Raw genomic sequence first — 12,500 nt, 5'->3', positions numbered from 1 at the left:
AAGTAGCGTAATTTTTTTAAAAGGCCCAAAATATTACTTTGCCTAGTGCCCAAAACCATCAGGACCAGCCCTGAAACAAAGCATTTCTTTTTCTTCCATTAGTTCAAAGTAACGAGGCGGTGATCTTTATCATCGATTTATTTCGATTTGTACGTAGTTAAGTTTTTAATATTGAGATTGAATATTTGAATTTCCATGAAAGAGGTTAATAAGAGTAGTATTTACAAAATTATCTTTTTTTGGATGCAAAATTAAAATTTGGCGCAATTAATGAAGATGCTTTCGTGTAAATTACTACTAATACTTATAAAAATGTAACAGTACGATTTACTTGTATACTACTATAACAATATTTGACTTAGAAAATTGGAAAAAAAAAAGTACGATTCACTATATGTCTCAGTCTCTTGAATTTAAATCCATGAAACTTCCTATAACAATTTATTAATAATAGTTGGTTTTTCCAGATTTGATTGGTGATAGTTATGCCACCTACATGTGCATCGTGCAAATTTCTAAGGAGAAAATGCACACAAGATTGTGTATTTGCACCATATTTCCCCCCAGATCAACCTAATAAGTTCTTGAATGTTCATAAGGTGTATGGTGCTAGTAATGTTGCGAAGCTATTGAAGGAGTTGAACCCAAGTGAAAGGGAAGATGCAGTGAATTCGTTAGCATGCGAGGCGGAAATGAGGTTAATTGATCCAATTTATGGTTGTGTAGGGGTTGTTTCTGCTTTAGAACAACAATTGCAATCAATTCAGAGTAATGTCACACTTGCTAGGAAACAATTAAGTTCTTATATTGGACCTGCTGGAGTAACGTCTTTTTTGAATCAATTTAGTCAGGCTTATCTTGCTGCTGCATCTTCTTCTAGTTCTGTAAATCAACAGAGTAATATGGACTTGGGTCCGCGTCAGTGTCTGAGTTCGGGTCCAATGATGGGTAGTCCTACTGGTGTTGTTGCGAGCCCGGGTGCAGTCTCACCTCATGTTCGTATTGGGCAACCGTTGGTGATTATAGGTCCACAAAATCAACAACAGTCCATTGATGCCCACCGATCAGCTGCTAAACAAGAGCAAGATGTGATGATGAGAAACTGGGAACATCAACAGGTTATTAGGCTTGGTGGTGGCAGTGGCAGTGGCAGTGTCAGTGTCAGTGGCAGTGTCTGTGGCGGGTATGAAGGCAGAATGATTGTTGATAGTAGTAGTGACGGGGGTGACGGTGGGGGTAGGGGTAGGGGTGGGGGTGGGGGTGGCGAGTATAGTCAAGTGGGGTCCACTTTAGCTAATGCACAACCATCATTGGCTGTTGGTGCATTTGCGATTGATCCTATGGCTTACAATAATCAGATTCAACAACATGAGAAACATGAGCAACAACATCAACATCACCAGCAACATGAGCAACAACATCAACATCACCAGCAACATGAGCAACAACATCAACACCACCAGCAACATGAGCATCAATTAGTTGAATCATTAGAGTTTTTATTACGACAACAGTCTGCTACAACTCAACCACACCAAGGACATGTAGATCAATTGGGTGAAAGAATTAGACTACATGAACAAAATCAGCAACTTCTCCAACAGCAGCAACACCACAGCACCAGCAACAGCAACAGCAACAGCAACAACAATGATCATGAAGAGGATGGAGCTGTTGAAACTTGTTAAGAGAAGATATACATAACACAAATTGCCCATAAATTTTTTGGAGTTACTCTTTGTTTAGTTTAGTTCTAAGAGCTGATGATTACCACAAATTTTTGTCTCATCAAGGTAACTTCCGTTTTTTCTTTGTTTTTCTCTTTTGTTTAGGTTTAATTGCTTATTAGTTACTAATTTTGCTCTTGTTATTGAATAATGTTTAGCTGATGATTACAGAAAGGATGTGACCTATTCTTAACAGTAGTTTTTATAGAAACTAAATAGTAGGAGAATTATATAACAATATTTTTCATTCAAGGTAATGTCAAAATTAATTGTAATTCCTATGTTCTGAAATACTCGCAACATTTAGATTATAGACATCATTTTTCGTTCAAATTCATTTTATATACTAGTTAGATACCAATGCTATGCATAAGAAGGTAATGTCAAATTCAGCGAAGGTTTTCCCGCCCATTTTTATATTAACGTGGCAGGTGAATTTGTAGTGAAAATCATTTCCTAATATAGTACAATTTAATGTGCATAAGAAGATTTGGTAAGTAGTATTATTTTCGAAGTATTTACGTTGGTAAAAGAGAATAACTTGATATAGCAAAATGAAACATGACGTAATTTGTAAACCAGTATTATGTTCCAATATTATTTCCAAAATAAAAGAGAATGATATCTTGATATAGCTAAATAATTTTTCAAGATTATTTACCAACTATAAAATAATTATATCTTGATAATTATATTACATGTAAATTCATGTCATTGCTACTTATCTACTTCATATTCCTATTTGCTTAAAAAAATTAGTTTAATTTAATAGATGGGTAGTTTCACCTACAAATAAATTTTGTAAAAATAATTATATGAACGATAATATGTTTTCAAGATCTTTAAAATGAGATCAAATTTGTAATATTTTTTACTCTTTTTAATAAAAATTCAAACAATTAAGCTTTATTATAAAAAATAAATTTATATTAATTTATTTAAAACTTCAAAGTATGTATTCACAAAAATATAGTTATGAAAAAAATAAATATAAGATTTCACTTGATTATGTTTTAGCTAATAGAGGTCGAAGAGTGAACTGTTATCTGTTAAACAACCAATCGACAAAGATAAAATGACATAGTTTAGGACCTGAGATAAAGTGATATAGTTTAGCAACTCAAATAAAGTGACATGAATTTGCATCTCACTTCATAATTTCACTAACATGTAATTGCAAACTACTTGCTTACTTTCTATTTGTTTAAAAAAAAGTAGTTTTATTTAATAAATAGATTATATTAAATAGAAATTATTCAAACGGTCTTTTTTTTAAAATATTTGAAATGAGACCATATATATATATATATATATATATATATATATATATATATATATATATATATATATATATATATATATATTCCAATATATATATATTCCAATCTCCGTGCATAGCATTGGTATCTAACTAGTTTTTTCTTTGTTTTTCTCTTTTGTTTAGTTTTAATTGCTTATTAATTACATATTTTGCTCTTGTTATTGAATAATATTTAGCTGATGATTACAGAAAGGATGTGACCTATTCTTAACAGTAGTTTTTATAGAAACTAAATAGTAGGAGAATTATAGAACAATATTTTTCATTCAAGGTAATGTCAAAATTAATTGTAATTCCTATGTTCTAAAATACTTGCAACATTTAGATTAGAGACACCATTTTTCGTTCAAATTCATTTTATATACTAGTTAGATACCAATGCTATGCACAGAGATTGGAATATATATATATATATATATATTGGAATATATATATATATATATATATATATATATATATATATATATATATATATATATATATATATATATATATATATATATATATATATATATATATATATATATATATATATATATATAGATTATAACTTTCCAAAACTTTAGCATCTACAATCTAAAATTATGTAATGTCATGTTTGGGAACAATAATTTCATTTGAAAGTTTGAAATTGGCTCAAATTTATTGTTTGGCAATCAAAAACTTTTCAAATTTGGATTTGAATCAAATTCCACCATGATTTTTAAAGTAGTTAAAGTTGAGAATTTTAGAATGACTACCCAAACCTTGTCATTTTCAAATTCTTCATTTATAATTTCATAATTAAAATCCATAATTTAAAATAAAATACTTGTTCCCAAACACTACATAAAAGAATTGAAAAGGTCAATCAAAATATTAATTTAATACTCGATTAAATTGAAATGATTACGTTTTAAAGATATTTTACAACTTTCTTAATTATGTCATTTGGGGTTAAATAAGCAAGATTACAAATTTTTTTAAAATTATTTGTATCAAATTTAGGTAATCAACTGATTTTTTAATTCAAAACTATCAATTTAAAATAATTAAAGACAATATTTACATTTTTAAAAAATTGTGATAAGCTTTGATTCGATACCATCTTTAAGATTGAGAGAATGTTAACACACCTATTGTTACTAATGTTACTTATTAAATACAAACAAATATATATATAGATATATATATATATATATATATATATATATATATATATATATATATATATATATATATATATATATATATATATATATATATATATATATATATATATATATATATATATATATATATATATATATATATATATATATATATATATATATATATATATATATATATATATGTCATGGTATCATTTATCTAATTCATTTATTTGTTTAAAATTATTTACGTCATATTACCTTATTGCCCTTTGACCTTTTGCATTGACTTTGACTTTTGGTCAACGAGCTTTTTTCTGAATTCCCCATCTTCCTTGAATGGCCCATGGGCTAGTCACCTCTTATTACCCGAACTCCCTTCCAGAAAAGTAACTTTCCACTTCCCCTTAAATGTATGGTCATCCTTCTTTCATGGGGAACAACTGCCCATACCTCCCACGTCCTTCACCTTCCCCTCTCTGATGTAACTTCCTCCTTGAACATTATAAATAGGGACAGCCATCAGAAAGGAGGGGATCATCTGAAAAACCATCTACAAGAGCCTTACTTGTTCTCTTCTTCCATTTCAACTCCATTAGCCTACCGAAATTCTGTAGCATCAACCGCAACCTTTTGCATTCAGTTTATAATCATTTACTACATATCGCCATATCCACGTTCTAACTTGAGCGTCGGAGGGGTTTTCCTGAAGATCACCCCCCGGACAAGGCTAACGTGCTGTTTTGCAGGAATTCAAGTCGCTTCCTTCCACGAGTCGCTGCTCTTGATAACACTTCCACTTACAGTATTTCAAGTGTTTTCCACTTCCTCGTTTCATCACCGAAACAGTTTGGCGCCGTCTGTGGGGAAAGAATAAGAAGTCATGGCTCCTAAGAAAAATCCGACTCAAACCGCCACCGTGCATAGCACAGATACAGACACTTCTGCAGGTCACGCTATTAATCAAGCCATGACTCGCCGTGATCTGGACATGCTAGCACGAAACCTCACTGCCACTTTCTCTGAACAACTCCGCGCCGTCATAAATAATACTCCTACTCAACAACGAGTATTAGAAGACATGGCGGATCAAATAAAAAACTTGCGGGAACGAATCGAACCCCACCAGGAGATACCAAAGTCTCATGAATCTCAAGATGGGAACTCGAGGACTTCCCACTCCAGTAAACGCAATAAGAAAAGGCGGGAGAGATCGAGAACCCGCACGAGTCTTAGCAGGAGTGATCCACAGGATGGAGTGTCCAAGACCGCCTCTCAAGATGCCCGAACCTACCTAGAAAGCAAAAAGCAAAAGGCATCCGAAAGCGTCCAATCGCTGGTGGATAGAAGTAGGCAAGAGAGGAAGAAGGCGCAGCTCGCAAGATCTAGCCATCCCGTGAGTCCTGTCACCATGCCACGGAATGAGGTCGAGGTAAATAACCTCCCTGAAGATCCTACGCCAATAATCTCCCCGTTGGCTCCAGAAGTACTAAGTACCCCCAACCCGGGGAAAATAAAAATCCCAAACATGGTAGTATTCGACGGCACGTCATGCCCCGAAGAACACTTGATGGCCTACAAAAAATTTGATGGTGCTGCACACTACCAACCCATCCTTGTGGTGTAAATTCTTCCCAACTACTCTTACTGGAGTAGCCTTGACATGGTACACCTCCTTACCGGGAGGAAGTATCCATAACTTTGCCCAATTAGAAGGCAAATTCCTGGGTCATTTTGTGGCATCCAGGAGGCAGGAGAAATCCAACTTCCATTTGCTTAGCATAACGCAACTGGAAGGGGAATCCATATCATCTTACTTAAAGAAATTCCATGAGGCCGTACTGGAGGTGACGGATCTGGAAGAATCAGTCGCCTTGAATGCCCTGATCAACGGAATGAAGGCTCAGAGACAGAAGTTTCAGTTGGTCGAAAGTCAGGTGAAGACATATGCAGAAGCCATGAAGAAATGTCAAAGCTATGTCACCGCCTCCGAAATATGCCAGGCACACGACCCGGAAAGGCGAAAGTCCGAAAAGAGAGATGTCGCAACCTCCCATCAGTCCTCAAGGAACAGAGAAGAGCCTTCGTCAAGGAGGGAAAAGAATTACATGCCGCGTCGTCCTGCGCCCCCGTCAGACATGGGACCTCCACGATCCCGTCACGTATATATCACGGAAGGAGAATCCAGAACACGCAATTTGCTAGATGGGGGTAATGACCCGATATTTAATCGAAACAGAAAAGGCATTTTCTTCGCCGTTCGTGACAAGTTGCCAACTCCACCACCCACTACCACTCCTTCCGATAGACGCAATTACAATCTTTGGTGTGACTACCACAAAGAGCACGGCCATACTCTGGCCCAATGTCGCGAACTCAAACGTATCCTACATCAACTGGCCGATGAGAGAAAGCTGTCAAGGTTCCTCAACAGGAAGGACTATGAAGCGGGAAGAGAAGCAGACAGGAGGCCATGGAATCAAAGACGCAGATCCCCCAGAAGGGATGAGGCCAGGCATGAAAGTTCCAACACACAAGGAACTATCAACGTAATTTTCGGAGGATACACTGAAGAATATCCTACCATTCGAGCCGCCAAGTATAGCCTCCATACTCTGCTGAAAGGACCACCAAAAACCGTATCAAAGGGACCGATCATGAGATTCGACGCCACTACCTCTCAACCATTGCAACAACCACACACCGATCCTCTAGTGGTCACCCTCAAAATCGGGCAAATGAAGGTCAAGAGAGTACTGGTAGACACCGGAAGTACGACCGACCTCATAACCACGGAGTGCCTCAGAAAAATGAAGTTCGAGGAAAAGCACTTGCAGCCTCTCGACAAACCATTGATCGGGTTTGGAGGTAGTCAGGTCATTCTACTAGGCACGATCATTCTACCCGTAAGGGTGGGGGAAAGAAACAAAAGCAGGGCCATGCCCGTACGATTCACGGTAGTTGATCTCACATTCCCCTACAATGCCATCATGGGGCTCCCGCTCATTAACAAGATAAAAGCCGCGATCTTTCCTTATCAACTCCTGTTGCAATTCGAACAGGATGATGGTCAGGTGGGCGTCCTTAAAGGAGACCAAGTAACAGTCCGTCAATGCCTCGTGAACACCCTGAAGCGAGAAGCATCCGCCACTCCCTCCAAGAGAAAGAGGGAAGAAGAGTCTCCAACCGTCATGAGCGTGTATACAGACGGTCCCAACGCCCACGAAAGGCCTCACCCAGTGGAGCGATATGAGGAGACGGAAATATTTGACGGGAAGCAGATCAAAATCGGAAAAGATCTTCTAGACGCAATCAAGAACGATGTCGTGGCCACTATAGCTGATTTCCGCGATATCTTCGCATTTACCACGGAAGAGATGCCTGGTATACCAACAAGTGTCATGTGCCACAGACTTGACATAAAACCAGGTTACAAGCCCGTGAAGCAAAAGCTGCGGCATCAAGGGAAGGAAAGAATAGATGCCGCCAAGACAGAAGTAGAAAAATTGCTGAAAGCTGGGTTTATCCGGGAGTGCAAATATTCAGATTGGCTTTCCAACGTCGTCCTCGTAAAAAAATCCAATGGCAAGTGGAGGATGTGCGTTGACTCACGGATCTAAACAAAGCATGCCCCAAAGATGACTATCCCCTCCCAAAGATAGATCATTTGGTAGATTCTACCGCGGGCCATGCTCTACTGAGCTTCATGGATGCTAACGCTGGTTACCATCAGATTCCCTTGGCCACAGAAGACCAGCCACACACAGTATTCATCACAAATACTGGAGTATATTGTTATAAAGTCATGCCCTTTGGGTTGAAAAATGCCGGAGCCACTTACCAAAGAATGGTTAGCAAAGTTTTCCAGTCCCAGATCGAGCGAAACTTGGAGGTATACGTGGATGACATGATCACAAAAAGCAAACAGGCGTCCGGGCATGCCGCAGACTTACGGAAAACTTTCATGACCCTCCGAAAACACCAAATGCGACTCAATTCTGAGAAATGCGTGTTTGGGGTCACTAGAGCGAAGTGTCTCGGCTTTCTCGTGGATGAAAGGGGCATTGAAGCAAACCCCGAAAAGATTCAGGCGATCCAAGATATGAAATCTCCCAGGTCCGTAAAAGAAGTACAGAAACTAACAGGGTGCCTAGCTGCCTTAGGGAGATTTCTATCCAAATCCGCGGATAAATGCTCTCCTTTCTTCAAAACTCTTAAGCAGAGCAAGTTCGAATGGACTAAGGAAGCGGAAGAATCTTTTAATCAGTTGAAGGACCACCTATCATCACTGCCAAGATTAGTCTCACCTATCAACGGGGAAGGGCTCATCTTATATGTTTCGGTCTCCGAATATTCCCTGTCAGGAGTGCTAATCGCTGAAAGAGAGAAGCAGCAACTCCCTGTGTACTACATAAGTCACGCCTTCCGAGGCTCAGAGGGAAACTATAGTGAAGTGGAGAAGGTCCTGTTCGCAGTCGTGATGGCAAGTAGGAAATTGAAACCATACTTCCAATCCCATCAGATCATCGTACGGAGCGATCAACCTTTGAAAAAGATTCTAGAAGGGAAGAATAGATCAAGTCGCGTCACTGATTGGGCTAATCAACTTGCGGATTTCGGCATTGAATACAAACCTCGGACAGCAATCAAAGCGCAAGCCCTGGCTGACTTTATTGCTGAAAGTACTATCCCCCATCATCCTGAAACCGATCACGAATGGAAGTTGTATGTAGATGGGTCCTCAACGCAATCAGCAAGTGGGGCTGGTCTCCTCATTGTGTCTTCCGCTGGGGTCCGTATGGAAAGGGCGGTCAGATTCGAGTTCGCGGCATCCAACAATGAGGCCGAATACGAAGCATTACTGATGGGGTTGAAAATCTGCTACGAGGCGGGGGCTAAAGTACTGTCCGCATTCTCTGATTCCCAACTAATGGTTGGACAAGTTAATGGGGAATTTAAAGCCAAAGATGACAGCATGAAAATGTACTTACAGCAAGTAAAGGGATTTGTTCAAAAGTTCGACAAGTTCACGTTGATCCACATCCCGAGATCCCAAAATGCACAAGCCGATTCTCTGGCGAAACTCGCCAGCTCAGCAGAAACATCCGCGGCTCGTGACATCATCTGGGAAGTACTTCCAAACCCCAGTATCAACCACATGGTCAACACCATTGACAGATCAGAGACGTGGATGGAACCCTACATCGAATTTTTGTAAAACCAGACGCTTCTCCAGGATGAAAATCAAGCAAAAGTGCTCCAGAAGAAGGTTAGATGGTTCGAACTCCACGAGGGAACACTCTATAAAAAGTCGTATACTCATCCCCTCTTAAAATGTGTTTCTCCTGAAGAAGGAAATTACATTCTTCGTGAGATACACGAAGGCGGATGCGGTGAACATCAGGGTGTACAAACTGTCATTGGAAAAGTGCTCAGAAGCGGATATTATTGGCCTTCACTCCGAGAAGACGCAGAAAAATTGATCAAACTGTGTCCCGAATGTCAGTACCACTCAAAGATAGGAAGGAAGCCCTCAAATTACTTGACCGCCATGCAAGCCGTTCTGCCTTTCGACAAGTGGGGTATAGATCTCCTTGGCCCCTTTCCACCAGCAAAGGGGCAACGCAAGTTCATCATTGTGGCTATTGATTACTTCACCAAGTATGTAGAAGCGGAGGCTCTTAGCTCAATCACAGACAAGCAAGTCTGTCAGTTTATATGGCGAAATATCATCACAAGATACGGTATTCCTCGTGTGATCATCACTGACAATGGGAGACAATTTATCAGCAAGAACACAACACAATACTGTGACAGATTTGGCATTCAAATCCGATTCAGCTCCGTGTCTCGGCCACAAACAAATGAGCAAGTTGAATCAGCAAACAAGGAGATCCTGAACGGTATCAAAAAGAAGATAGAGGGGGTTAAAGGTACTTGGGACGAAGAACTACCCGGCATTCTATGGGCAAGTCGAACAACCGTCAAAGAAGCAACGGGGCATACCCCATTCTCTCTGGTATATGGATCTGAAGCAGTGCTTCCAGTAGAGATAGGCATACCATCCACAAGGGTCACCTACTACTCACACAACGAAAATGAACGAAGGAAAAGGGAGAACTTGGATCTGCTCCCAGAAACACGGGGGAATGCATTATTAAGGTCGATGGCCCAGAAGCAAAAAATGATTCGCAGCTTCAACCGGCTCGTCAAAACCAAACATATTCATGTTGGGGACTTCGTCCTACGCAAAGTCGAAGCCACAGGGAAAATCGTAGATAAAGGGAAGCTTGGAGCCAATTGGGATGGTCCGTTCAAAATCGTCCGTGTCATCAAACCTGGAACATTTGAACTGGAAGACTTGAAAGGAAAGAAGCTGCCCCGCCCATGGAATGGAGACCACTTGAAGAAATACTTTATTTAATGAAATTTGCAAGGGGCAGCCAGTGAATCATCAGTTTCCCACCACCTTCATTCCGCGGCATAGTCGCGTTGTCATTTGTATGTCCTTAAGTGACGTTATTACAATTCTCAGTGTTTCATTTTTAATACAACAGAAGTATCATTTAAAGATTATCCGGCTCTATCATTCACAAGTATTCAGCTAAATTTCAGTTTCTCAATAGTGCAAATCTCATTAAGATAGTGACATCCCAAAGTTGGACCCTCAGATTGGGGTCCCAAGTTCAAAATCCTTCCAAGTAAAAATCTCACTTGATATTCCCTAACCGTGACATCGACAAATCGGACCCTTGGATGGGGGTCTCAAGTTCAAAATCATTCCAAGTAAATATTTAGCTGGATGTTTCCTGTCCGCAACATCGACAAGTCGGACCCCCAGATTGGGGTCCCAAAGTCCAAAATTATTCTAAGTAATTCGCTAAGATGTTTCCTAACCGGGACATCGATAAGTCGGACCCCCAGATTGGAGTCCCAAAGTCCAAAATTATTCTAAGTAATTCGCTAAGATGTTTCCTAACCGGGACATCGACAAGTCGGACCCCCAGATTGAGGTCCCAAAGTCCAAAATTATTCTAAGTAATTCATTAAGATGTTTCCTAACCGGGACATCGACAAGTCGGACCCTCAGACTGGGGTCCCAAGTTCAAAATCCTTCCAAGTAAAAATCTCACTTGATATTCCCTAACCGTGACATCGACAAATCGGACCCCAATAAGGGGACAAATGTCAAAGATTTGTCCAAGTATTTTCATATAATGTCCGTGAAGTCGATTAGTCGGACCCTCTATGAGGGGAAATATTGAAAATTACTTTCTAAGTATTAGATCTTGATTATGACCGGGTAATTGATAAGTCGGACTACCAAGATGGGGTAAAATGACAACAGATTTTCTAAGTTATAAAAATTCTGTTAAAGCCGTAGGGTCGACAAGTCGGACCCTGAATTACACCCCAGAACGGATGCAAATTATTTCAAGTATTGGGATGTCCGCATGGTCGATAAGACGGACCCCCAAGTGCCCCCAATTAGGGTGAAAAAATTCTAAGTATGGGAGAGATGCTTCCGTTTTTTCAGTATCATCCGAGACATGGAATTACAAAATCTTTCCGTGTCCTAGAAGGAAAAGGGGGGACATGTTAGAACAAAGAAAGCGATTCTAAGCGATTCCAAGTCTTTTTTAATTCCCCGCAACATCTATAAGTCGGACTCCCTTAAGTACCTCAGTGAAGAATAAAAATCAAAGTATATATTCAAGCCGCGTCTTCCATACATGTGGCTCATTTGACTGGCGGGTCAACTCATTTATGCCACGGTATCATATTTTCCCTTAACTCTCCGGCTCGAAGCACGATAATGAAAAGGAAGGTAGATCAGGTCAAACCAGCATCCTGTCCGTAGGGTCTATAAGTCGGACCCGCCTTGATGATGATCTCGTTCAAAGATATCCAGGTCCTTGGAAATCCGTGCGGTCGATAAGTCGGACCCTCCTTGGGGGCTGCCTTATTCCAAAATATTCTAAGTATTGAGGCTTCCGCGACATCAGTAGAGCATGTATCAGGATCCGACTCCTGCATCTATTCTTCTGCTGCTAAATAATAAGGGTAGACAAAGATATTCCGCGACATGCTTGAAGCCGCGGCTTTGCTGATGTTATTTATTTTTCTTTTTCTTGAAGCATCTCCTGCGGTTATTTTAAAAAAGGCTATAACTTCTCCGTTACAACTCGGAACTCGGCATATGAATAGTCGATTTGAAGCTTACAATTCCAATTTTCAGGATCCTCCAGAGAATCTGCTAACTGACGGTTACTATTTCCACACGAAGAAAGATACTTCGATTCATCAAGGTTGCCTTTCTCA

At 39.5% G+C, this 12,500-nt stretch overlaps 1 protein-coding gene across 1 annotated transcript in view; it reads left to right on the top strand.

The window, feature by feature from the left end:
- The window catches only part of LOC130821616 (LOB domain-containing protein 6-like), a 2,708-nt gene extending 1,020 nt beyond the window's left edge, over positions 1-1,688 (top strand). Inside the window, exon 2 of the mRNA XM_057687404.1 lies at positions 468-1,688. Within this exon, the coding sequence (XP_057543387.1) occupies positions 486-1,688 (1,203 nt within the window). The 5' untranslated portion in view covers positions 468-485. The remainder of the gene's footprint in view (positions 1-467) is intronic.
- The last annotated feature ends 10,812 nt before the right edge of the window (positions 1,689-12,500 follow it).

Source organism: Amaranthus tricolor, chromosome 8, assembly GCF_026212465.1.
Source record: "Amaranthus tricolor cultivar Red isolate AtriRed21 chromosome 8, ASM2621246v1, whole genome shotgun sequence".
Lineage (NCBI taxonomy): Eukaryota > Viridiplantae > Streptophyta > Magnoliopsida > Caryophyllales > Amaranthaceae > Amaranthus > Amaranthus tricolor.
Note: the sequence above shows the minus strand (reverse complement) of the source record. Positions and strands in the feature narration are given on the sequence as shown.